General features: G+C 38.4%; 3 protein-coding genes across 5 annotated transcripts; 1 reads left to right on the forward strand and 2 right to left on the reverse strand.

Annotated features, from left to right (window-relative positions):
- Positions 1-9,263: 9,263 nt before the first annotated feature.
- On the reverse strand, positions 9,264-11,928 carry LOC109220638 (octanoyltransferase-like). Of its 2 annotated transcripts, XM_019385100.1 has the most exons (3): positions 11,828-11,915; positions 11,116-11,273; positions 9,264-10,082 (listed from the first exon to the last, which is right to left on the reverse strand). In XM_019385100.1, the coding sequence occupies exon 3, from the start codon at positions 9,999-10,001 to the stop codon at positions 9,342-9,344; it is 660 nt and encodes a 219-aa protein (XP_019240645.1). In that variant the 5' UTR covers positions 10,002-10,082; positions 11,116-11,273; positions 11,828-11,915; the 3' UTR covers positions 9,264-9,341. The 2 variants fall into 2 exon arrangements, with proteins under 2 accessions (XP_019240645.1, XP_019240644.1); XM_019385099.1 differs by lacking the exon at positions 11,116-11,273 and having other exon boundaries at positions 11,828-11,928.
- A 904-nt stretch (positions 11,929-12,832) lies between these two features.
- Positions 12,833-17,505, reverse strand: LOC109220637 (UPF0061 protein azo1574-like). 2 transcript variants are annotated; one of them, XM_019385097.1, is made up of 8 exons: positions 17,135-17,505; positions 15,889-15,998; positions 15,744-15,800; positions 15,362-15,661; positions 14,763-15,010; positions 13,867-14,173; positions 13,482-13,755; positions 12,833-13,301 (listed from the first exon to the last, which is right to left on the reverse strand). In XM_019385097.1, the coding sequence occupies exons 1-8, from the start codon at positions 17,459-17,461 to the stop codon at positions 13,047-13,049; spliced, it is 1,878 nt and encodes a 625-aa protein (XP_019240642.1). In that variant the 5' UTR covers positions 17,462-17,505; the 3' UTR covers positions 12,833-13,046. The 2 variants fall into 2 exon arrangements, with proteins under 2 accessions (XP_019240642.1, XP_019240643.1); XM_019385098.1 differs by lacking the exons at positions 15,362-15,661; positions 15,744-15,800.
- A 964-nt stretch (positions 17,506-18,469) lies between these two features.
- LOC109220636 lies at positions 18,470-19,246 on the forward strand. The gene has a single exon (XM_019385096.1). The coding sequence runs from the start codon at positions 18,470-18,472 to the stop codon at positions 19,244-19,246; it is 777 nt and encodes a 258-aa protein (XP_019240641.1).
- Positions 19,247-27,809: the final 8,563 nt, after the last annotated feature.

The following is a 27,809-nucleotide window of genomic DNA, read 5'->3' on the forward strand; positions in this document are numbered from 1 at the left end:
ACATATAAGTTCATAACTCTAGCTCACAAAATCAGCACCTTGGTGCAGAAGCCATAAGCAAGGTCCGGCCTCATGTCCTCCAGACTGGCCCAACATCAACTCACGGAGATTACATCTCCCCCCCCCCCCGATCGGGGAAGCACAAGCCATCAAGGCGCATATACTACTAAGCGCTCATGTGCGCATACTGACGTGTGGAAGGAATTTCAAGAGGTATATCTCAAGCTGAATCAAGTACGCACGAGAAGAATTCCAAGAAAGTGAAGTTTTCCTAAAGGTTCTGCAGCCTCTCGTGGAGAAATACAGGCGTCCTCGTATCGTTCCACGAGACTCTACTAAACCGGCTCATGACTCATGAAGCCTAGTAACCTAGGCTCTGATACCAACTTGTCACGACCCCAAACCCGTTCGTGATGGCGCCCAACACAAATGCTATGCAAGCCCGACCATTTACTCTCTCAACCCGAGCACAAAGCTCAAAACCAATTAATCAGATACTTAAAATCAAATATTGATACTCATAGTTGAAATACTCAATTAAAACAATACGAAATACTGACATAACTGTAACTCCCAAAGACCTGGGGTCATGAGTCTAGAGCCTCTAACTAATACAGAGTCAAAAATCCTCAAAATAAGTATGTTCTAAAGTACGGAAATAATAAAGGGATAAGAGAGGAGTCGGGTTCTGCGGACGTCATAGCAGCTACCTCGACCACTCCTGGAACTCTGGAAACCAGCGGCTAGCTCAACTAAGCTCCCGAAGTACCTGAATCTGCACACAAGGTGCAGGGAGTAGGGGGTGAGTACTACCAACTCAGTGAGTAATAAGCATATAAAATGTCTGAAGATAAGAAATCCACGAAATGCCACAAAGTAAAGCTAAAACTAACAGTCCAACACCTAACTACGAACCAACAGCAGAACAACTTCAAATATATCAGTCAAGTATAATGTAAAGATGCAATGCAATGCACATGACCGCTACGGCGCGTAGCCCGATCCATTTAACGTCGACGGCGCTCACTGGGGGTGTGTACAGACTCCGGAGGGGCTCCTTCAGCCCAAGCGCAATATAATCATACCATTCGCTGCGGCGTGCAGCCCGATCCATACTCAGTCCACAATATGCATATGAGTCACGTAACAGATTCAATTAATTTCCCAATTTCCAATTTATTAAGAAGAATATACTTTAGATATTTAACTTCAGGAAAAGTGACTTAGCATTTCATAACAGTGATTAAGCGCAGGACTGAGATCAATGATTATACAAAGCATGCTATCACAATGACATTCATCCTCTAAGGATGCTACAGATCGGCACAAGGCCCCAAACACGGCAATAAGCCCAGATATATTCAATACAGGGTGCGTATCAGTCGCCAATATAGAAACATTCTTGTTCGGGATGGACCAAGTCACAATCCCCAGTCATAACCAATCCCGCACCTGTCATGGGGTACGGGTCACGCCCTACAATAGCGTCACAATGTGATAAGTCGGGGTTTCAAACCCTCAGGCCATCATATACACCAACTACTCACCTCTAACCGGCCGTAGAATGGTCCGCAATGCCTTTTCCTTTCGTATCGACCTCCTCGCGCGTCGAATCTAGTCAAAATCACAACGAATACATAAATATGGGTTAAATAAACATAACCCAATCAAAAATACTCGAAAAGTACTAAAATTCACGAAGTTGGTAAAACCCGAGCCCCGGGCCCACTTCTCAAAAAATTCCGAAAATCACACCAACGGATTCCTCGTCTCGCCACGAGTCCGTGCATATAAAGTTTACCAAAATCGGAGCTCGTTTGACCCTCCAAATTCCATTTTTACATCACAGCTTTCCAAGCCCTAGCTTGACCCGTTTGTGATGAATTTTCTACAATTTACATGTAATTTCTACCATAAATTCGAATATTTAGGCCAAGGAACTTACCTCCAAGTGATTCTCAGTCAAAACCCTCGAATTTCCTTGTTCAAAGCTCTTAAGAACGTCAACAATGGAGGAAAAATATGAAAGGGTCGCGGATGAAATATTATTTTAAAACCCTTCTGTCGCCCAGCGATTTTCGGTTCTGCGGTCCCGCTTTCGCTTATGCGGGACCGCTTCTGCGGCCACATTTCCGCTTAAGCGGTTTTCACTTAGAAGCCCGGACTTCGCTTATGCGACGGGAAGTCCGCTTCTGCGGTTCCTTCAAAACCGCCTCTGCGGCACATTGTCCGCTTATGCGGACCCGCTGGTGCGAGCCACCTTCCGCATCTGCGGAATTTCCCTAGCCGGCCACGACCGCTTCTGCGACCACGTACCCGCTTCTGCGGTACCACTTCTGCGGTCCATTTTCGCAGAAGCGGAAACACCAGATGATAGAAAAAATCTGACCTGCAATTACACCTCAGAACTCTCGTTTAACCACCCGAATTCACCCCGAGGCCCTCGGGACCTCAACCAAATGCACAGATATGTTCTATTACTTCATTCAAACTTGCTCGTAACATAAAAACACTATCATAAACACCAAAATCATCGAATTACCACGGATTCAAGCCTAAGTTAAACTAAAACTTCCGAAACTTGCATTTGATCTAAAACACGACCTAAACACCTCCGAATGATCTGAAACTTTGCACGCATATCCAAAATCACCTAACGGAGCTACTGAAACTCTCGGAACTCCATTCCGACCCTCGGATCAAAATCTCACCTACCATCCGGAAATTCGCCAAAATCCAACCTTAGCCAATTCAAGCCTAATTCTACACCGGACCTCCAAATTCAATTCCGATTGCGCTCCTAAGTCACAAATCATCCCCCGAAACTAGTCGAATCATCGGAAATCCATTCCGAGCCTTCTAACTCATAAGTCAACATTCGGTTGACTTTTCCAAACTAACCTTCTCATAAAGAGACTTATTGTCTCATTTCTAACCGAACTCTATCCGAATTACTTCAAATTTTCCAAACACATATAATGAAACATATAGAAGCCTAAAACGGGGAAAACGGGGCGGTAACTCCCGTAACGACGGGTCGGGTCGTTAAAAGTCGTGAGCGAGAAGGGAGAAGTGGTCGAGGTTGAGCTAGAGAGAAAGGGTCTATGTTTTGTCGATGAACCCTAGGTTTTGAGAGCTCTGGTTTGTCGAAGAAGGATGTTTGTCGAAGGGAAAGGGGTCTTTTTTGTAGATTTAGGGTCTGTTTTGTATAATAGGAAAACAGACCCAAAGTTTTTTTTTTTAGAAAAAGGGCCCCCCTGCGCTTTTTATACAGAAGCGACCGCTTTATCACTTTCCTCACTTCATCGCTTCATCGATTTTTCCATTGAAGCGTGCGCTTCCAAAGATCGAGTCGCCTCAGGCAGCTAGAAACGACACTGGGTCGCGTCGCGTCGCTTCACGCTTAAAGCGACGAATCGACCGATTTTCTAAACACTGGTGCAGATGTTGGCTGTTGTTATTGTTGTGCCCGATGGTTGCCGAATTTGAAGATGTACCTGCGTTCCTGTTGTAGCTGCCTCTTGTTCATGGTAGCCGTAGAATTAATAAAACTCTGTTTATGTACTTTTCAAACAGAAGATGTATTTACTTCATATCAGCTTTGTAAACTCTATTCTTAGAAGCTCATGATTTGTACCACCAGTGCTTGGGAAAGGTTTAAGATTTAGATAATCCCTTTGTTTGATTGTCTTATTGCTATTATTGAAATTGGACAGTTATTGGTTGGCTTACCTAGCGGGTTAGGCTAGGTGCCATCACGACTAGTGGATTTGGGTCGTGACATTAAGGCGCGGTACACGAACTAAGGTCGCGAATACTCATCTTGGTTTGGGTAAGCTATCCCCTGCCTAGTTTGAAATTAATGAAGTTATCAATAATAAAATCGAGCATAGGCCAAACATGAAAAACCAAATAAATCATAGTTTATCCAAAATAATTCTAGCCAAGTTTAAGTCAATAAAGCGACCGTGCTAGAACTACAAAATTCGAGGAGTGCCTCACACCTTCTCTCCGGTCAACAGAACTCTTTACCGGATCTTCATTTATGCAGACCAATAATAATATAGTCAAACCTCCTTTTAACTAGGGATTCAAATAAAAGGTGACTTGGAACACCCAAAAACTAATTTCAAGTGGCGACTCTGTAAATAAAATAATCCTTACTCAAATTTGTCACTTTAATTGAAAAAACTCTTTAAACCCACATAATCCATAACCTATATATCTTTGGGATAAAAAGGGGTGTGACGGTCGCCTGGACCCATGCCGATAATGTGGGCTATAGCACACGAAAATATTAAAAAAAAAACAGTTGGAATTCTAGTTTTACGGCCCTAAAATGCCATAAAATGAAGAACGGTCATAGCGAGGCGTTGACTATTATTCCTTAGGTGATTTTTGTAACGACCCGGCCGGTCGTTTTTGGAATTTACGCCCCGATCCCCCCTTAACTGCTTCCCCTAAGTTCATTTCTGCTATTTTGTTTTGCTGGGACGTTCGGTATTAGGATTGGGAGTGTTTTGGGACACTTAGTCCCTAAATGAGAGTTTAAGAGTTGAAAAATGGTCCGTATTCGGAACAGTGTGAAGACGACCTCGGAATGGAAATCCGATGGTTCCGTTAGCTCCGTTAGGTGATTTCGGGGTTGGGAGCGTGTTCGAAATGTTATTTGGAGGTCCGTAGCTCATTTAGGCTTGAAATGCCGAAGTTTGGATTTTTGAAGCTTCCGGTCCGATAGTGAGTTTTTGATCCGAGGGTTGAATTTGAATTCCGGAAGTTGCTGTAGCTCCGTCATGTCATTTGGGATGTGTGTGCAAAATTTCAGGTCATTCGGACGAGGTTTGGTTAGGTTTTTGATCGAAAGTGTATTTGGTTAGGCTTGAATCCTTGATTTAATCGGGTTTCCGGTGTTGTTTGGGGTGTTTTGAGGATTTGGTGCAAGTTCGAATAAGGTATTAGGTGGTATTGGTGCTTTTGGTTGAGGCCCCGGGGGCCTCGGGATGATTTCGGGTGGTTAACGGGGAAATTTTCTAAGTTGTTGCAGCTGGTATGTTTTCCCTTCTGGTATTTTCGCTTCTGCGGTTTGGGAACCGCAGAAGCGGAGCCGCAGAAGCGGCTTCCTCATCGCAGAAGCGATTTTTGGCTTCCCCTCAGAGACCGCAGAAGCGGTCATCTTTCCGCAGAAGCGGAACCGCTGGAGCGGTCATGTATCCGCAAAAGCGGAATTTCCCCCTTTAATGAGAAACCGCAGAAGCGGTTATTTTGCCGCTTAAGCGAGACCGCAGAAGCGGTCCCTTGTCCGCAGAAGCGGAAATGTCTGGGCAGAAATAGGAAATTTCGAGGGTTTAATTTCATAAGTTTGAAAATCAATTTTGAGCTCGGGCAAGGGCGATTCTGAGAGGATTTTGGAGAGGAGATTATTGGGTAACATTTCTATGATCCTTTCTAATTATATTCTATCATTTAGTAGTTAAATCCACCTTTTAAATTCGAATTAAGGATCAAAAATGGAAGAATTTGGGTGAAAGTTCATTGACTAAACTATTGGGTTTTGAGGGAGCATTCGACCTCCGATTTCTGAGATTTTTATATGGTTAGACTCGTGAGAGTACGAGGTTTCTAAAAATGTGAAAATTATTCGGTTCCGAGACGTTGGCCTGAGGGGCGTTTTGGTCATTTCACCTATTTTCGTGCCTTAGCTTTAATTTCAATAGTGGAATCAGTTGATTTGTAATTTAATTGAATAGATTTGGGCCATTTGGAGTCGGATACTCGTGGCAAGGGCATCGTTCCCTAGTTGACTTCGCACCGGTTCGAGGTAAGTGGCTTGCCTAACCTTGTGTAGGGGACTTCGTCCCTTAGGATGTGATAATTGGTAATTGAATGCCTTGTGCGTGAGGTGACGAGCACGTACTTGAGCAAATTGTTGAAACCCGGATTTTACTTAAATACTTGATTTGGATTCTCTTTCATATTTGCCTTACTTCGCTTGCTTTTATAGCCTGTGCTAGCGTAGAAGAGCATGTTTAATTGATCCAAGCTGCCTATTTGTTTAAATTGTCTTAACTGTGATTACGTGGAGCATGTTAGGCCAGTATCATTTGATGCCTTGTATTGTTGTACTTAAATGTCTGAATAATTCGTTGATATTGGTTGCGCATTTATATTGGGACTACAGATGCGGATTCCGGGAGTTCCCCCTTGATTGTTTACTTTGGGACTACGGGTTTGATTCCCGGGAGATCCCCCTGTACTTTAATTTTGGGACTACGGGACGGTATCCCGGGAGATTCCCCTGCACTTTTATTTTGGGACTACGGGACGGTATCCCGGGAGATCCCCCTGCACACTAATGATTGAATTACGGGACGGTATCCCGGAACTTCCATTGGACAGTTGAAAAAGGGCTACTGGACGGTATCCTGGGAGACCCCCGTCGGTATTCTTGTAATTTTGCTGTATTTACTCTGTGTTTCTGTTTTGTCTTGCAGTTCTATATTTCATTGATCTGTCTTATCACATCGCTGTGTTAATTAGTTTTCTTCAGACTTCGATACTGTTAATATCTTGCTATTTTATTGTTTCTGTCTCAGTAGGGCCCTGACCTTTCCTCGTCACTACCCAACCGAGGTTAGGCTTGGCACTTACTGAGTACCGTTGTGGTGTACTCACGCCTCTTCTGTGCATGTTTTTCATGTGCAGATCCAGGTGCTTCTGAGCAGGCGTACCGCCAGTAGCTGTCAGGGAGCGTATTGGGGACTTGAGGTATACATCTGCTACGTCCGCAGATCCGCAAAGTCTCCTTCTCATTCTATCCATAGTTGTTAGATGTTATTTCGACCACTCTTTATATTAGACTATTCTGGTGACTAGAGCAGTGTAAGATTTCTCATAGCCTGTGTTGCCCGTGGGTTTCCGGGTCTTGGAGGTTATTTCAGTATTTTGTATTAAAGTGTATGTGCCAGGCGGCAACTGTATACATTACTCATGTTATTTAGCTTCGAATATAAATTTCGCAAATGTTGTTACTTCCGCAATGTGTTAGGCTTACCTAGTCGTGAAGACTAGGTGCCGTCATGACGTGTTCACAATTGGTGAACTAGGGTCGTGACAATTTTTGATGGGATGGAAAAATCTCAAGCAATGCGGGTTCGTTTGCTTGGACCCATACCGATGGTGTGGGCTATAACACACGAAAATCTAGGAATCGACCGGAACTCCAGTTTAATGGCCCTAAAATGCCAAAAAAAAAAGGGAACAGTCATGGCGAAGCGATGACTATTGTTCCTTAGGTGATTTTTGATAGGTCGGAGAAATTTTAGGCGATGCGGGTCTGATCGCCCAGACTCATGCCGATGGTGCGGGCTATAGCACAAAGAAATTTTGGGATCGCGCGAAATTCCAGTTTTATGACCTTAAAACGTCAAAAAATGAGTAGCAATCATGGCGAGGCGTTGACAATTATTCCTTATGTGATTTTTGATGGGCCGACAAAATTTTAGGCGATTCTGGTCAGGTCGCCCATATCAATGGCGTGGGCTATAGCACACAAAAATTTAGGAACTGGGCGGAATTTCAGTTTTATGGCCCTAAACTGCTTAAAAATGAGGAACGATCATGGCGAGGCGATGACTATTGTTCCTTAGGTGATTTTTTATGGGCGGCAAAATTTTAGGCGATCCCGGTCCGGACGCCCGAACCCATGTCGATGGCGTGGGCTTAAGCAAATGAAAATCTGATAATCGGGAGTAATTCTATTTTTATACCCCTAAAATGCTAGAAAATGAGGAACGGTCATAGCGAGGCGTTGATTGTTGTTCTCAAGATGATTTTCGATAGGGCAGCAAAATTTAAGGCGATTCAATTGCAGTCGCCCGTACCCATGCCGATGGCGTGGGCTTTAGCACACGAAAATCTGAAAATCGGTCGAGATTCCGATTTATGATCCTAAAACGCCTAAAAACGAGGAATGGCTAGGGCGAGGCGTTGACTATTGTTCCTTAGGTAGTTTTTTATATACCAGCAAAATTTTAGGCGATTTGGGTGCGGTCGACCGGACCCATGCCGATGGCGTAGGCTATATTATACGAAAAATCTGAGAATCGGGTGCAATTCCTGTTTTATGATCCTAAAATGCCAAAAAAATGAGGAAAGGCCATGGCGAGGGGTTAACTATTATTCGTTAAGTGGTTTTTGATGGGCTGGCAAAATTTTAGGCGATTCGGGTCAGGTCATTTGGACCCATATCTATGGCGTGAGCTATAGCAAATGATAATCTGGGAATCAGGGGGAACTCTAGTTTTATATCCCTAAGACGCCAAAAAATGAGAAACGATCATGGCGAGGCATTGACTATTGTTTCCAAGGTGGTTTTTGCTGCGCCGGCAAAATTTTAGGCGATTCGGGTCCGGTCACCCGGATCCATGCCAATGGCATGGGCTGTAGCACACGAAAATCTGAAAATCGAGCGAAATTCGGGTTTTACGGTACTAAGAAGCCAAAACATGAGGAACGATCGTGACGAGACGAATATTATTGTCCTTTAGGTGATTTTTGATGGGCTGGCAAAGTTTTAGGCGTGGGCTATAGCACATAAAAATCTGAAAATTGGGCGAAATTTCAGTTTTATGGCCCCAAAACTCCAAAAAACGAGGAATGGTCATGACGAGGCGATGACTATTATACCTTAGGTGGTTTTTTATGGGCCAGCAAAATTTTAGGCGATTCAGATCTGCTCTTCCAGACCCATGCAGAGGACGTGGGCTTTCTCACACGAAAATCTGAGAATCGCACGGAAATCCAATTTTATGGCCCTAAAATACCAAAAAACGAGAAACAGTCATGTCGAAGCGATAACTATTGTTCCTTAGGTATCACATGGCAGCAACTTTACCAGTTACGCTAACGCTCCCTTCAATGAATTAATTCCATCAATTGACCCCTTCCCCGAATCGTGCATAGTGGGAGCTTAGTGCACCGGACTGCCTAAAAAATTAGAAAAATAAAAAATAAAATTGGTCTCTACGCACGTTAAAAACAGACTATAGACAAACAAACGCACCAGACTTTACAACTTTTAATCAGATCATCAGTGACAAAGAATTCCATCAAAAAGAGATACTCCATAGATTATATATTGGAACTTACGAAATAGGTCAACTGTCACACATTAGTATGTGTCTTGGATTCATGTTCGGCAATAGGTACTTAATAAGTACCTAGCAGAACAATCAGGGAACGCACAAGTTAGCCGACACCAAAGAAGAAGAAGAAAGAAAGAGATCATGAACTATTGCCAAGTTATATGCCAATGTGTGTCCAGATTTTGCTTATCAAAAATATTACAGATTTAACTTATTTTTAAAGAGTACATCAGTGTACCCAAATATACTCACAAAACAAGAGATTAACTGCTCCTGAATTACCTCTTCAGCAGGAAGCTCTATATCTGCCTCTTTTTTCAACGACGTAACATCTTTATCTGCAATTCCACAAGGAACAATATGCTTAAAGTAACTTAAATCTGGATCCACATTGAATGCTAATCCATGAGATGTAATCCCAGATGAAATTCGTACTCCAATCGCGCCAATCTTTCTATTATCAACCCAAACTCCTGTTTCGCATCTTTGTCCAGTCTGTGCTTTCACGCCGTACATTGATGCTAATTCAATCATCATTAGCTCGAGTTTTTCTACATACTTTCTAGCCCCCAAGCTGATATCTCTCAACGAGATAATCGGATACAAGATTGCTTGATGAGGACCATGATAAGTAATATCACCTCCTCTTTGTGTATAGTGAAGTTCTGCCCCTATAGCTTTGAACTCAGAATCAGGAATGAGTAGATTGTGAACTGTTTGTCTTTTGCCAACGGTATATGTTGGCGGATGTTGCAGCGACAATAAGGTATCAGAATCAGATGCCAGCTTCTCTTGCAGCTTCAGCGCCTCCAAGTAGTTCACAGTGCCCATTTTCCAAACCTCAAGGCTACGCCTCATTTTTCACATAAATCACAGAGCAATCGTTCATTCATACGAAACCAGATAGCATCAAAACCTTTGGAACAATTAGCAAAGCACCTGTTTGTTGCAGCATGAAAATATGACTAAAAGATGCATACGCTATGTAGAAAAGTATACTGGTGCAGTTTTAAAGATGGACTTTAATATGATTACTAAAGTAAAATAGGAAGAAGGGGAGCCTCAGCGTAACTGGTAAAGTTGTTGCCTTGTGGCCAGGAGGTCACGGGTTCGATCCGTGGAAACATACTCTTGCATAAATGCAGGGTAAGATTACATACAATAGACCCTTGTGGTTCGACCCTTCCACGGACCCCGCGCATAGCGAGAGCTTAGTGCACCGGGCTGCCTTTTTTTTTTATAGTAAAATAGGAAACAACATAATCACTTATGTCCACGGTAATACAAGGTTAGTTTACAAACAAATAAAAAATAAAAAGGAGCTTACGAAGTGGTTAAGAAAGAAAAGAATTTTGTCAAAATGATATCTCACAGCCTCAAGCGAGACTAAGAAGAGAGTCTTGTATCGATGAGAGAGGTTTTATAAGTTTACTTCAAAAATTCCAAAGTATTTCGTTTTATGAGGGACTTTAAAATCCAGATAGACTGTACCTATCATGAGAAGGGGAAACGAGAAAGCAATCATAGAACGATTTTCTTGAGCCATCAAATAATACAACTATAAATGGTATAAGGGAGGTATGGATACTTTCTCTTTTACTAAAGATTTCCTAATCAGATAGATCACAGCATACGCCCTCGGTTTCATTTTATATGTCACTCTTTCTTTTTAACTCGTTCAGAAAAGAATGCCCAGTAAAAGCCAACTGATTTGTTGTCTTTTATGACACCTGAACTTGACACTCATGTTTTTTAATTAACTGACCTAACCCAACAATTACACCCAGATAAGGAGGAAAATCAAGTTTTGGGGACAATCATACTTCAAAGATTACACTACACTAGACTGCAAAATTTAAAAATCTTTCTCCTACAATTGAGATTGTAAAGCAAAGATGGAAACAAGAAGAGTTTTAAATAGGGGCTCCTCATCCGAGACAGACGCAAATTACACAATCCCATATTATCTGACCTTATACTACAAGGTCACGGGTTCGAGCCGTGGAAACAGCCCCTTGCCGAAATGAAATGCAGGTTAAGGTTGCGTACAGTAGATTCTTGTGGTCCGGCCTTTCCCTGGACCCGTGCATAGCAGGACCTTAGTGCACCGGGCTGTAAAGAGAGAAGATACTACAAAATACAGTAAAAAAGAATACGGGTTTAAAAAAAACTGAACCCACCCCAATTCAACAACTAAGGAGAGAAAAATGAAGTCTTGGGAACATCCAAACTCTAGAGATTACAACTTGAGTACCAAATTTTGATATGCTTTGCTCCAACAAGAAGAGTATCAAAAAGGGTCTCCAATTTAAGGTGTCTGTGTTCCATTTGTAATTTAATCAATTCCCAAATCATCTGATTCTCAATCCAAGATTCATACTTGAAATATTACATTTTTATTAAATATTACATTAAGACTTGACTGTCAATCTTTTCTCATACAATTAGAGGTGTAAAGCAAAGATGAAATCAAGAAGAATATAGAAAAGGGTCTCTGATTTAAGGTGTCTGATATCCTTCTGCAATGTGCTCATTCACATATTATCTGATTTTCGTTCCAAATTTTCATTATAGATCAGAGATTAATAGCAAGGCTATATGTGAGTACCAGTTACACAAATGTATTTTTGGATATTAAGCATTATGCATTAATACGTAGATTAAAAAGAGAGAAATAAACTTACTTGAATGGAGGTACAGTTGAAGATTGAGAACTCTCCTCTTTGCTGAAAGTGGCTCTGGCGAGGGGACATTACTTTTGGATAATATAGTAGTAAAAGTTAAAAATGTACCCGACCCGAAATGAAACAAAAATATCATGACCCGACCCGGCTCCACTTTCGAGATCCTTTTTTTTTTGGTGAGTTATATATCACTTTATTTTTTATAAGATTATCCAAAAACTCCAAGCTAACAGGTGTTGTTTATCCCTTTGTGTTTTGTTCATTAAGCCTGTGTACATTAAACACACGTGTTTTGTGTTTTTTCACTTTTAGTCCAAATCAGAAATAATTTATATTCAGTAGCTAAAAAAATGAATAAATTTATATAATTTTTATATATAACATACATAATGTATATATATACAAAAAATATATTTTTCTTTCGCTATTATTTTAAGAGCGATCATTTTGCCAATAAATTTTGTTAGAGAAGAGTTTATAAACGATGGAGATCGAATTTTTTTCCGAGAGGTTGAATTTGGATTGTTTATCCGATTGAAAAGTATTGTCATTCTGAAAGGTGTTAAACAATTCTCTCTATAACAATGATTACAAAAATATTTTTCTTACAGAAAATCTATAATTTATACTTCATTCGCTTCAATTTAGATGACACACTTTCTTTATTAGTCCGTTAAAAAAGAATAACATATTTTTATGATTAAAAATAATTCAACTTTAAACTTTTTATTTTATTCTTAATGAGAAACTTTTATCGCGACACAAATATCATTGCCCCAAAAAGCTTGTGTCCTTAAGCTTTTAAGATCACAAGTTTTAAAAAAATTCTTTTTTTCTTTCCGTGCCAAGTCAAGCTACCTCATCCAAATTTCCGTAAAGTTACTGATATGTATAGTTAATGTTGTTAAATCTTCGGGGCCTGCTCACGGGTACTTTTAGACGGTGGTTTTTCGATCAACTGAACTTACACGAAAGAAAGAGACTAAACAAAGAAGAGTACCTGTATAAGAAAACTCAAATTTTTTCTATGTTTAAGCAGAAAGAGCTGGATATCCTTGTATCGTGTGTTCAGGGCTACTCCTTCACTGTTGCGTATTAATGACCAAAAAACAAGAACGTGGAAAAGACGCAAGCTATACCTTTTACACATTACTACAAGATTGAAGAACCAATTTCTGTTATATACAAGTTAAAACTCTTGTATTACATAGTGGAAATCTTACGAGGAACAAGAAAGCATGCATACACCCGGACGATAGGCCCATGCTGGAGGCAACCGTGCGTACTTCTCCATACCCGGTTGTTCATCAAATGGACATTGCATTACTTTCAATAGCTGGCGAACCTCCCCAAAATCGCCTTGTTCTGCTGCATCAATAGCAGTCTGGCATAAATAGTTTCTAAGTATGTACTTTGGATTTACAGAATTCATCGAAACCTTTCTCTCCTCGTCCGAAAGACCAGTTGTAGAGAGCTGCACGAAGTAGAAAAAGTGACACCTTAATCATCTCTCACATACAAGAAAGAACCTTGACAAATTCATTATACGGAAAAGGTCCAAATATGCCCTTGTAGTATACGAAATTGATCACATTTGCCCTTCGTTAATACTTTAGCTCATTGTTATTTGAAGAAAAAATGTATTGTCACATACCTCTTGTATGTAAGACTTTACCCAGCTTGTCCAGGCTTCCTTGCGTTCCTCGCCAATATCCAAGAGAACAGCTTTAAGAGGAATCAATAACTGGTCCTCTGGAATTGTAGGATCAGCTTTGATGTTTGATAGCAATCGAAAGAAATTTGTGTAATCAACTTTATCAATGGCCATATTCTTGAGTAGTTCACTAATCAACTTTTTATTGTACTTTGCCAGACCAAGTTTTCTGGTCATGATAACTTGGTAATCATCCATAAATTTGTCGCCGTATCTAAAAAAGTCAGTAGATAAACATCTTCAACAGTAAAAGAGAAAAAATCGAGCAAATAACAGAGCGAAAGCACTAGAGAAAATGGTCAACTTGTAGTAATTTAAGTACAACCTTTCCATGGCATAATCTGCCTCCTTATCATCTAGCAAGTCTGCAGTCGATAGAGCAGAGGTAAACTGTGCAATATTCCATAAACCTACATCTGGCTGATTCGCGAAACAGTATCTTCTGCCAGGAAGATCAGTGGTATTTGGTGTGAAATTGGGATCAAAAGCATCTAAAAATCCAAAAGGGCCATAATCAATGGTGAGTCCTAACACGCTCATATTGTCAGTGTTCATCACTCCATGTGTGAAACCAACACCCTGCCACCTGGCAATCATGGAAGCAGTCCGCTCAGCAACTTCCACTGCCCATGCTGAAATAATGCACCCATTCATCAACGCATGCGAGAAAGCAAATTGTCAAAGTATGCACAGAACACACACACACCCAAGTTTTTTTTTTTTTTTGGGTTAAAACAAAACAAAGGCGAAAACACACCCAACAAACAGTAAAAAAGAAGATGAATATCCAATAAATCAAGAAAAAAAACAAGATACCGGATATAGTGGGCCAATGCATAGGAGAGAGTGCCACAGAGAGCAATTTAGCACTATATCATTAAAGTTACAAAGAGAAGGAATTTGATGAGAATTTTGGTTAGTCATGAGACAGAAATTTATTATACGGGGTTGGTGCTTTATTAAGATTATAGATAAAGATCCTGTGCCACTCGGATTCAAATTTACTTGGACAACCAAGCAAACTGAAATTTAATGAAGTTCACAAAATCTGAAGCATAATAGCCGAATATGATTAAGACTGTCACCAACAATGGAGAAGTTTGAGACAATGATTAATCGTCGATGAACAACTCCCATTACTCTCCTTCTCTACACTATATTCAGTCTTAAAAAGGAGATCGGCACGGAAATCCATCCCTAAAAGATGATCTATAATTTTACCTGCATACTTGTTTGAACTTAAATCCACAGCTGAATTGTCTTCCTCGCCAGTGTTGAATGATATACTTTCACTCCTAGCCATGTTCTCTAAATGGGGGAAGTGATATCTAATGGCGTAATCTGCCAAAGCACGGACAATCTCAAGATCCTTTTTACCTCTGGAGGCATGTAGCTGATAAGAACCAAAACGCAGGAAGGATTGGGCAACTCTGCAGACAATTGCACCAGGCTCATCTTTGGGATTTCCGCTGCATGAGAAGGAAGACAATAATCAGTAGATGAAACCATAACGCACTAGATTGGACTAAGTAACAATTATCTGGAGTACAATTCTCTGACACAAATTCCTATGCAGACTCCGAACCTACCCCCAAGACAAGTCTACAGGTACTTTTCATCAATTTACAATAAAACTCCTCACAGTATCCTTCTTCCAAAAGGAAAGAAGATTTGTCTTTTGAAGCAAAAATGACAGACATGCTCTATGATATTAGCTGATAAAGAGAACAAAACATGCAAGTCAAGGCTAGGTAGATGATTCCTTGCTGATTTATGCAGCTTCTCAATCAAAAGAGAAATATCGTGGCTGAGGAACATACTCATAAAACATATCCCTCATGACACCTTTTCCTGTTGTCACTAGACAAAGTGCTCGTGTCGTTGGGATTCCAAGACTATGCATTGCTTCACTGCAAAGGAATTCCCGAATGCTGCTACGAAGCACTGCAAGACCATCCGCAAAACGACTATATGGAGTCTTTCCAGCACCCTTCAGCTGCAACTCCCACCTTTGAGACTTTGAATTCAAAATCTCTCCAAGAGTTATTGCCCTACCATCCCCTAACTGACCGGCCCACATGCCGAACTGATGTCCTCCATAATTTTGGGCATAAGGCATCCTGCAGAATCAAACCCAGCCTTTTGATGCTGTTTTATTACTAAAAATTCAAAGACAAAGTCGCTAAGCTTCGAGAAACCTACGCTCCCACCAATGGTGATGCCCCCGAGAATATAAGGGGAAAATCAGGCCTCTCACTTCTGAAAGATTAAGATAAGTCTATATTAATTTCATCAACCCACAATTAGCATGACCATAATAACATTCAGCAAGCTTTTGAAAACTCACTCTTTGGGATCCAATTCAAGTAACTCCGCCACTGATTCTGACCATGCTACAAGCTGAGGGTTATCAACCTTTACGGAAGGTAACACTTTTGTGTAGCAAGCATGCAACACCTACAAGCGCAATGTTTGACACAGATAAAAGACTTGCAAAAGGATTCTATCTTCCAGTTACTAATATTTCAAATTAAATGCAAGCTACATTGCTTATCACATAGGTAATATCCACTTTCCACTTTTTCCTATCTACGAATTCTATGATAAACCAGCACGAGTATCTAATATAAACCTAACTTGTTATCTACTTATGATTAAATAGTACTCCCTCCATCCCGATTTATATGACATTCTTTCCACGTTGAGGCATCTAGAATATTCAACATAATTCCATTTCTACACACCCACAACTTAAGTAATTCAAATTCACTATACATTTATACATATCATGTTTTAAACTTCAACGTGAAGCCTTCCTTCTCTATCAAACTAACAGTTCAACCATTACATTATTATTTTCTTCCACTCTCACTAATATAACACTTCCTCCTCTCCAATTTATATGGCACACCCTATTATTTTGGACGCAAGATTTTTACACAATTCTGACAAAGGTTTCACAACATTCAAGAATTCAACTTATCAAATTTTAACTTTTGATATGATTTACCAAACTAACTTTCAACCATTACCTTAATATTTTCTTCTACTACCACTAATACAATATATAAGTCAAATTTAACAACTTAACCACCGTTTTCTGCAAGCACGGACACACAAATTGGGACGAAGAGAGTAATTCAGGAAATTCCAACTAATTCTCATGCATTCAAACAAAAAAATCAATTTTGAAAATGCACAATTATGCAAATGAGCTTTCCTATCACATCTTCTCTATCAAACTAAATTTTCAACCATTATTCTAATATCTTCTTCCACTATAACTAATATACTCCCTTTGATTCAATTTACATGATATTCTTTCCTTTTTAGTCTATCCCGAAAACAATACTATCATCTTTCTATATTTAGAAATAATTTAACTTGAAACATTCTCATTTTTTTTTTTTTGATAAAGAACTTAAAAATTCTCATATTACACAAATGTCTATAGCTTGTTTTAGCTCACCACCACATAAATTGGGGCGGACGGAGTATAAAAGAGTAATATTCCTAATAAAAAAAGACCTTTTAGGTTCAAATTGATAAAAATTCAATAGAAATATAAAAATATTTGAGAAATTAAAACAAACCTCTCTTGGAATACTATCACTTCTTGAATCACCAGGCAATTCACGAACGAAAGAATTATCCCAATTAAGCTCTTCCAGATTCAATTTACTACTAATATCAACATTTTCAGTTCCTTTTAAGCTTTGTTTCTTTAAATCATTAGCAACTGAATCAACGGTGGCAGCTGAGTCCATTGAAGAAAACACAAAACGGTTTCGTTTCTGTGATTTGGAGGGGTTGTAAGGGCATAAAAGGAATTTGGGTCGAAGAAATGGGCGGCGCAGGAGGAAGGAAGCGGTGGTGGTGGAAGAGGTATGAGAGAGTGAAGCTGAAATGTGGGAAAGCATTTTTTGTAATTTTGTGGGGACTAAAATGTTTACTTGAGGAAGTAGAAGTCTTTCTTTCTACGTTTTGTTTTGGGGTCCAATTTTTGTTTGTATTATCCATTTTGCTTCCCCATTAAAAATGTGAGGCGGTTTGACCTAAAAATTTTATTTACAATCTCATTTGGAATTTAAGGGGATGTGGATACAATTTTGAAGAAATGATTTTGGTTAATAATCTCATTATGTTTACATTTTGGAATAAAATGAACATTGTTATAAAATATTTAGTAAATGTGGATGTCCACTACTCTCACTACTTTCACCCATGATGTAAATTACCTTCCACTACTCATCACCATTATGATTGTAACTCTCACACCTCCATAACACATCCCCATGATCTTCCCCCATGATCTCAATTGTTAATGCCATGTTTAAGACAATGATTTTGTAACCTTCATATGTAACAGTATAAATAGAGGCATGAAATGTGAGATGGAATACACTTGAACACTTGATGAAATAAGAAAGTTATCTCTTCTTCTCTTATTCTACTTATCTTCTTGTTTTATATTGATACTTTGAGCTACATTTTTTAACACGTTATCAGCACGAAGTTGAGCTCTTTTCGTTGTTCAGGTATATTTGTTCATTTTGTTTTTTTTTTCGTTGTATATTTTGATTTCATGATTAGTGTCTTTAATATGCCGTTTTATAATTTCTCACATCTCTAGATATATGTAAAAATAAAGAATTCTATGTTTCTTTATTTTAAGTTATTTGCATGATTGTCATGTGAAAGTTGCTAATTTTTATGTTAATAGAATTAATTGAGAGAAGATATTTTGTTCTAGTTAACATCAAAGATATACTAATAATTTGAAGAAAAAAAAATAGTATTCTTTTCTATGGAATTATCACTTTAGTGTATATATAGATCACAAATTTGATATTATGTCAATTTTTAAGATTCTTTATGCTATTATCCTAATGATTTCTAATTAGTTATCTTCTTTGATAGTTTTTACTATGTCGAATTTGTCAAAGCTTGAGTTTGTGGCACTTGATATTTCTGGAAAGAATTACCTATCATGGGTTCTCGATGCTGAGATTCACTTAGCCGCTAAAGGCCTTGGTAACACCATTACTCAGGGTAATGAGGCATCAAGCCAGGACAAAGCGAAGGCCATGATTTTCCTTCGTCATCATTTGGATGAAGGTTTGAAGGTTGAATATTTAACAGTGAAAGATCCACTTGAATTGTGGACTGGCCTGAAGGAAAGGTATGATCACCTTAAGGCTACGGTATTGCCAAGGGCTCGATATGAGTGGATGCACTTACGGTTGCAAGATTTTAAGACCGTAAGTGAGTATAACTCTGTTGTATTTCGAATAACTTCCCAATTGAAATTATGTGGGGAAGTTATGAATGATGAGGATTTGCTGGAAAAGACTCTTACGACTTTTCATGCCTCAAATATGGTATTACAGCAGCAATACCGTGAAAGGGGTTTTAAAAAGTATTCTGAATTGATCTCATGCCTTCTGGTGGCTGAGCAACATAATACCCTTTTGCTGAAAAATCATGAAGCCCGTCCCACAGGGTCAGCTCCGCTTCCTGAAGCGAATATGGCAACTAGACGTGATAAGTCTGGAAAAAGACAAAATAATAATCATGGCCATATGAATGTACGTGGGCATGGCAATGGTAAGAGACGATATAATAGTCGTCATCGTGGTGGTCATGGCAAACGAGAGAACAATATGGGTTCTCAAAAACAATCCTTCAAGAGGCAAAAGCAGTAACTGCCACCGCTGTGGCATGAAAGGTCATTGGAAAACTGAATGCCGTGCACCTGAGCATTTTGTCAGGCTTTATCAAAACTCCATCAAAAGAAAGGCAAATAATGTTGGAGCATCTTCTGCTAATGCCCCAGTGGAGTCACACTTGACCTTTAAAAATAATTTTGAGGCAAGGCCTTCAAAAAAAATGATGACAATGCCGAGGCAAATCTTGCTTTGAATGATGATGATTTTCAAGGCCTCGATGATCTTACTCATTTGGAAGTTGAAGACTTCTTTGGAGATCAAAACTAAAGTTTGATCATTTTACTGGGGAATGCAATTATGTTATTTTTATTTTCAGTGGTTTTTTTTTGTCTCGTTCTAAAGTTATTTTTTATTTTCAAGTAGTACTTAAGTTGTCTTATGTTGTCGTTGGTGATGTTAGTTTTTTCCGTATTTCTCATGATGTACTTTTTATTTTTTTTATGAAGAATATAAAATTCCCCAGTCTTCAATTGGATCCAAGATGAGTAATGAAGATTTATGCCTTTTGGATAGTGCTACAACTCACACAATATTAAGAGAAAAGAAATTTTTCTCTTATTTGGTTATGAAAAAGGCTTATGTTAATACAATATCTGGTAGTACAAAGTTAATTGAGGGCTCTGGAAGAGCGGCCTTATTACTACCTGGAGGAACGATATTAACTATTAATAATGCATTGTATTGTAGTAAGTCTCAAAGAAACTTGTTGAGTTTCAAAGCTATTCGCCAAAATGGCTACCATGTTGAGACCTCTAACGAAGGAAAGGTTGAATACCTTTATATTACTACAATAAAAGCGGGGAAAAAATGTGTGCACGAAAAATTACCCGCATTTTCTTCTGGGTTGTACCACACAAATATTGGTGTGGTTGAATCACATGCCATAGTAAACAAAAGGTTTACTACTTCTAACGATTTTATCATTTGGCATGACCGGTTGGGCCATCCCGGTTCTAACATGATGCGCAGAATAATAGAGAATTCAAATGGGCACACATTGAAGAATAAGAAGATTCTTCAATTTAAGGAATTCTCTTGTGCTGCTTGTTCTCAAGGAAAATTGGTTATTAAACCATCAGCAGCTAAAGTTGGGATTGAATCCCCTGCATTTCTGGAACGTATACAGGGTGATATATGTGGGCCTATACACCCTCCATGTGGACCATTCAAGTATTTTATGGTCTTGATAGACGCATCTACAAGATGGTCACATGTGTGCTTATTGTCAACTCGTAATATGGCATTTGCGAGATTGTTGGCCCAAATAATAAGGTTAAGAGCACAATTTCCAGATTATGCAATTAAGACAATTCGTCTTGATAATGCTGGTGAATTTACATCTCAGGCCTTTACAGATTATTGTATGGCCACTGGAATAAAAGTTGAGCATCCGGTTGCTCATGTTCATACTCAAAATGGTCTAGCAGAATCATTGATTAAACGACTTCAACTAATAGCTAGACCATTGCTAATGAGGACAAAACTCCCCCTTTCAGTGTGGGGACATGCTATTTTGCATGCAGCAGCACTTGTGCGCATAAGGCCAACCAGTTATCATAAAGTCTCCCCATTACAGTTGGCTTTTGGTCAGGAGCCAAATATTTCCCATCTAAGAATTTTTGGATGTGCAGTATATGTTCCAATTGCTCCACCACAACGCACAAAGATGGGTCCCCAAAGAAGGTTGGGAGTATATGTTGGTTATGAATCTCCTTCTATTGTTAAATATTTGGAGCCTATGACAGGAGATTTGTTTACAGCCAGATTTGCTGATTGTCATTTTGATGAATCAGTTTTTCCAACATTAGGGGGAGAAAATAAACAGCTAGAAAAAGAGATAGATTGGAACGTATTATCTCTATCTCATTTGGATCCTCGTACAAATCAATGTGAACAAGAAGTTCAAAAGATTATTTATATGCAAAATATTGCAAATCAATTGCCAGATGCATTTACTAACCTTCCACGGGTTACTAAATCGCATATTCCAGCTGTAAATGCTCCAATTCGAGTTGATGTCCCAGCTGGACAGTATGATGATGCAAATGAGTCTAGGCCATGCCTTAAACGTGGTAGACCAATTGGTTCCAAGGACAAGAATCCCCGAAAAAGGAAAGGAGCAAATGATCAAGTTGATCATAACATAGAGGCAATTGCTCAAAAGGAACATAAGGACATAGCAATTGATAAGACCTCACAGGAGGTTCTAGTACCTGGAAATGATGAAAATGAAGAGATCTCAATAAGTTATGTCTCTACAGGAAAAAGGTGGAACCGAAATAACGTTGTGGTTAATAACAGTTTTGCATATAATGTTGCAATTGAAATAATGCAACAAGATGAGGATCTTGAGCCAAAATCTGTCGATGAATGTAGACAGAGAAATGATTGGCCAAAATGGAAAAATGCAATTCAAGCGGAATTTGCTTCACTCGAAAAACGTGAAGTTTTCGGACCAATAGTCCGAACGCCTGAAGGTGTCAAGCCAGTGGGGTACAAATGGGTTTTTGTGCGAAAACGAAATGAGAAAGGTGAAGTCATAAGATATAAAGTACGATTTGTGGCACAAGGGTTTTCGCAAAGGCCTGACATTGATTATATGGAGACATATTCTCCTGTGGTAGATGCAATTACCTTCAGGTATCTAATAAATCTAGCAGTCCATGAAAAGCTTGATATGCGATTGATGGATGTTGTCACAGCCTACTTATATGGCTCACTGGATAATGAAATTTTTATGAAAATCCCTGAAGGATTTAAAGTTCCCGAAGCACATAAAAGTTCAAGAGAAACTTGTTCAATAAAGCTTCAGAAATCCTTATACGGATTGAAGCAATCAGGGAGGATGTGGTACAATCGCCTTAGCGAGTATTTGCTAAAGGAAGGGTACAAAAATGACCCTATTTGCCCTTGTGTCTTTATTAAGAGGTCTGGATCTGAATTTGTCATCATAGCTGTGTATGTTGATGACTTGAATATCATTGGCACTCACTTCTAAAGAGCTTCCAAAGGCTATAGAGTGTTTGAAGAAAAAGTTTGAAATGAAAGATCTCGGTAAGACAAAATTTTGTCTTGGCCTACAAATTGAGCATGTACCAAATGGAATTTTTGTCCATCAATCGACATATATTGAAAAGGTTTTAAAGCGATTTTACATGGATAATGCACATCCATTGGGTACCCCAACGGTTGTGAGATCGCTTGATATAAATAAAGATCCATTTCGGCCTCAAGAAAATGATGAAGAGCTCGTTGGTGATGAAACTCCATATCTTAGTGCAATTGGGGCACTGATGTATCTTGCCAACAATACTCGACCAGATATTGCTTTTGCAGTGAGCTTATTAGCAAGATTTAGCTCCTCCCGAACAAGAAGACATTGGAATGGTGTTAAGCATATATTTAGATATCTTCAGGGAACCATAGATATGGGATTGTTTTATTCTAATGAATTCAAGTCAGAAATGATTGGCTATGCCGATGCAGGTTATTTGTCTGATCCACATAAAGCCCGATCTCAAACAGGCTATTTGTTTACAAATGGAGGTACTGCTATATCATGGCGTTCAATGAAACAAACAATAGCTGCCACATCTTCAAATCATGCTGAGATAATAGCCATTCATGAAGCTAGTCGGGAATGTGTTTGGTTAAGATCAATGACTCAGCATATTCAGGAAATGTGTGGTTTTCTTATGAAAAAGGATAATCCAACAATACTATATGAAGACAATGCTGCTTGTATTGCTCAACTGAAAGGAGGATACATCAAAGGAGACAGAACAAAGCATATTTCACCAAAGTTCTTTTAATGATCTTCAACAAAATGGTGAAATTAATGTTCAACTGATTCGTTCATGTGAAAATTTGGCTGATCTGCTCACTAAGGCTTTACCAACCTCAACATTTGAGAAGTTGAGACAGAAGATTGGAATGCGACGTCTTCGAGAAATGAAGTGATATTTTCATGAGGGGGAGTAAGATAAGCGCTATACTCTTTTTCCCTTAGCCTAGGTTTTGTCCCACTGGGTTTTACTGGTAAGGTTTTTAACGAGGCAGCAAATAAAGCGTATTAGAGATATGTGTACTCTTTTTCCTTCACTAAGATTTTTTCCCACAGGGTTTTTTCTTAGTAAGGTTTTAACGAGGCATATTATCTATTTTTTTGGACATCCAAGGGGGAGTGTTATAAAATATTTAGTAAATGTGGATGTCCATTACTCCCACTACTTTCACCCATGATGTAAATTACCTCCCACTACTCATCACCATTATGATTGTAACTCCCACACCTCCATAACCCCTCCCCATGATCTTCCCCCATGATCTCAATTGTTAATGCCATGTTTAAGACAATAATTTTGTAACCTTCATATGTAATAGTATAAATAGAGGCATGAAATGTGAGATGGAATACACTTGAACACTTGATGAAATAAGAAAGTTATCTCTTCTTCTCTTATTCTACTTATCTTCTTGTTTTATATTGTTACTTTGAGCTACATTTTTTAACAAACATATCATTTTTAGAATATTTTGTCATAATAGTCTTTTAATTATATTAGAGATCTATATGCTTAAGAAAGCATAAAGAATTGTTATTAGCTGAGTTTTTGGCTAATAGTGACCCTTATCTTTAAGGGTTGGTCTATTTTGGTCCCTTAAATATGATCTTGAGCATCTTTAATCCCTTTTTTTTTGGCCGGAAAGATAGTTTATATTATATAAAATTTAAACAGGTACAACACACAAGTTTAGTAGATGCACGAGAGGCATCAGTTGTACAAAAGTAGAGACGGGTAGCATGTCACCCGTATGAGTGCCATGATTTGTACTAGAACTAGTAATAAAACTAGACAACACAGTAGTAGTAGTAGTAGATAGTACACTCCTAGATAAGCTACTAATATTATACGAAATATTTGAGGCAGTAGATGATGTTGCTGCTGTTATAGTGCTACTCCTAATTAATCTTCTTTGTAACGTGCCCTATTTGTCTTGTTGGTAGGAGGGCATAGCAAAAAGCGGTGGTCTTCCAAAAAGTGTGCATTGTTCCTTTGAATGCATGGCTCCATATGCAGCTAGATTATCAGCAACACCATTTTGCTCTCTGTAGATATGTTGTAGAGATGGACTATCCAGGTGCAGAAGCAATAACCTGCAATCGTTAATAATGTTAGTATATTGTATTGTAGGTGATTTAAGCATACCTATAACTGCTTGTGCATCTGTTTCAATGACGAGTGGTTCAAGCTTCATTTGTACAGCAATTTTGAGTCCCATGAGAAGTGCAACAAGTTCTGTTTGAACAGTTGTTCCTTCTTGTGTAGTTCCTGCAAACCCTATAATCCGTTCCCCTGTATATTCCTAAAGACACCACCAATGCCATATTAACCCTTGCTCAAAGAACAAGACCCATCAATATTCAATTTATAATTGTCGTTTGTTGGTGGATGCCATTTAACATAAACAGGTGTTAGAGAGTGATGTTTTCTTGGAGGATTTGTGAGAAAGTAAAATTCAGCAGCTAGTTTGACAATAAAAGAAATAGTAAGAGATGTTTTTTATTTTTCTATTATTCGTTTATTTCTTACTATCCAAAGTTGCCACAAGGCAAATGGAATTAATGTTGTGTATGGAATATTTTGAGGAGTTTATGAGGAGGGTATGTGTACAAGTTGATGCAACCAATTTAGAGTAGTATGTTGTGTCATCGAAGTTGTAACAGTATTAATTGGGAGCCCTAAATTTGTCCAAATCTGCCTAGCATGAGGGCATTCCTAAAAAATATGTATGACTGTTTCAGATCCTGTTGCGCATTGTTGGCATATATCTGAATCAATGATGCCTAATCTGACAAGATATGCTGCTGTTGGAAGTCTGTCATGGTATATTAACCACAGAAAGAAACTTATTTTTGGTGGAATGTGTAGTTTCCAAATCCACTTATAGGTTTGAGAATCATGTGTGGTAGTAGGATATGTATATTTTACTAAAGTCTTATATATAGAATTAGTTGAAAATATACCATTGTCTGTTAGAGCCCAGTAAATTTGATCAGGTAAAGCATATGTGCTAGCCATGTAAATATTAGCTATAAATATTTTTAATCTTTCTGGTAAAGCCATAGGTAACTTTTCTAAATGCCAAGTATTATTATAGTAATAATTTGAGACTAATTTCCTCTCCTCATATTGTGGTAGTGGTCCTTGTATGTAGTTACGAAGTGGGTTATTTTGGAGGATCCATGGATCAGTCCAAAACCTAACATGTTGTTCTGTTGTAATATTCCACTTATACCCTAGACGACAGTAAGACCATCCTTTCATAATATTACGCCATGTATTAGAACCTATGCCTTTTAATGGAGGATCGGGTCTCAGGTTACTATGTAATAATACTTGTGCCCACAGTTGATGCGGATTATTAAACAGTCTCCATGCAAGGCTTGCATGTAGTGCTCGATTTTTGATACTTAGGTTTTGTATACCTAATCCCCCTTGGTGGATAGGTTGTGTAACCGTAGACCACTTTATTAAGTGGATTTTTTTTCTTTTGTGGAGTTGTACTCCAAAGAAAATTGCGTTGATATCGATTAAGGTAGGTAATTATATAATTAGGTATTTTAATATATTGCATCAAATGATTAGGAAGTTGATTTACAATAGATCTAATTAGAGTAGCCCTTCCTGCCCTTCTTAGAAAATTTGTTTTTCAACCTGCTAATTTGCTTTTAAAATTGTCTAGTAGGAATTGGTAATCTCTTTTTGATTGGCTTGTGATAAAAATGGGATACCCTTAATACCTTCCAAAGCTTTTCCCTTCTTCCATATGAAATAGTTGAAGAATGCCTTGTTTGATAGTGTTTGTACAGTTTTTTGAGAAGTAAATTTTTGATTTCTCAATATTTATAGTTTGACTTGATAGCTGTGTAAAATGAGTGAGAGTATTAATAATTGACTTACATGTTGTAGTTGTAATTTGAGAAGTAAGTATGATGTCATCAGCAAAAAGCAGATGGGATAGTTGAGGTCCCTTGTTTGATAATGAAATTGGTAGCCATGTGTGATAGTCTACTGCTGTGTTTATGCTTCTTGATAACATTTCCAGGCATAAAATAAACAGATAAGGTGATAAAGGTTCACCTTGTCTTATGCCTCTCGTTGGTTCAAAATAATCAGTTTGATTACCTTAATTAATATTAAAGTAGAAGTGGTAGTGATACAAGACATAATTAATTTTATAATGTCTTGTGGGAAATGTAAGGTTGTTAGTGTGTGATGAACGAAAGACCATTCTAATTTGTCAAATGCTTTTTCAAGATCCAGCTTCAATAGCATTTTAAATTTATTCCCCTTTGTTTTTGCAAAATTACGAATGATTTCTTGCACAATTATTGCATTAGCAGCCGCTCTTTTGTTTTTCTGGAAACTAGACTGAGTAGGGTGAATAATGCGATCTAATATTGGTTTCAGTCTATTAACAATGCTTTTTGTAATTATCTAGTAGATGGTATTACAAAGGCTTATAGACCTGTATTGAGATATTGTGGATGCATTATCATTTTTTGGGATTAGACAAATGTATGTTGTATTGATAGAAGGGTCAATATGGTGATCTTGGAAAGCCCTATGGCAGAAATAGACAGAGTCACCTATGGTGTCCCAATATTTTTGATAAAATAAAGGAAGAAGACCATCTGGTCCAGGAGCCTTTAGAGGATGAAATGAATTTACAGAAGTTAAAATTTCATCATCTTGTAAAGGGTGCATTAAGCAAAGTTGATCCTCTCTTGTTAGAATATTGTAAGGGAGGAATGAACTTTTAGGGTAGGATACAGTTTTGTTAGTAGTGAATAAATTTTTGTAAAATTGAATAATATTGTCATTTATTTGTTGTGGATTTGTAATCCAATTTCCCCCTTGATCCTGAATTGTTGTTATTCGATCATTCTTCTACGATTCAAAGTGGTTAGGTGGAAAAACTTAGTATTTGCGTCACCATTATTTAACCAATTAATGCGTGATTTTAACTTCCAAAAATCTTCCTCTAGTCTTAGTAAAAGATTATATTCCTTTTGTAATTGTTTTTCCAGACTTTGAAGGAAGTTACTAGTTGGATAATGAACGGAAGATTGAAGACCACCTAATCGAGCTAGGATTTTCCTTTTCCTCTTAAAAATATTTCCAAATGTCGAAATATTCCAGTCTTGTACTAAAGTGGTAAATTCATGTATAGCCGGTAGTAGATTTAAATTATTAGACCAAGCATGCTTAACTACATTAGGGAATGAAGGATGTGTAGTCCAAATTGTTTCAAATCTAAAAAAGCTTTTTCGAGGCAAAGGCCTATATTGAAGTTCAACTTTTATAGGGCAATGATCTGAGTGTGTACGTGGAAGATGTGTTACAATTGCCTCAGGGAAATGATTTAGCCAATTATAATTAGCCATAACACGATCTATACGTTCAAGTATATTTGCTCCATTTTGTCTCCCATTGGTCCATGTAAAACGACTTCCTTTAAACCCTAAATCTAT

This window comes from Nicotiana attenuata, unplaced genomic scaffold (assembly GCF_001879085.1).
Source record: "Nicotiana attenuata strain UT unplaced genomic scaffold, NIATTr2, whole genome shotgun sequence".
NCBI classification, from domain to species: domain Eukaryota; kingdom Viridiplantae; phylum Streptophyta; class Magnoliopsida; order Solanales; family Solanaceae; genus Nicotiana; species Nicotiana attenuata.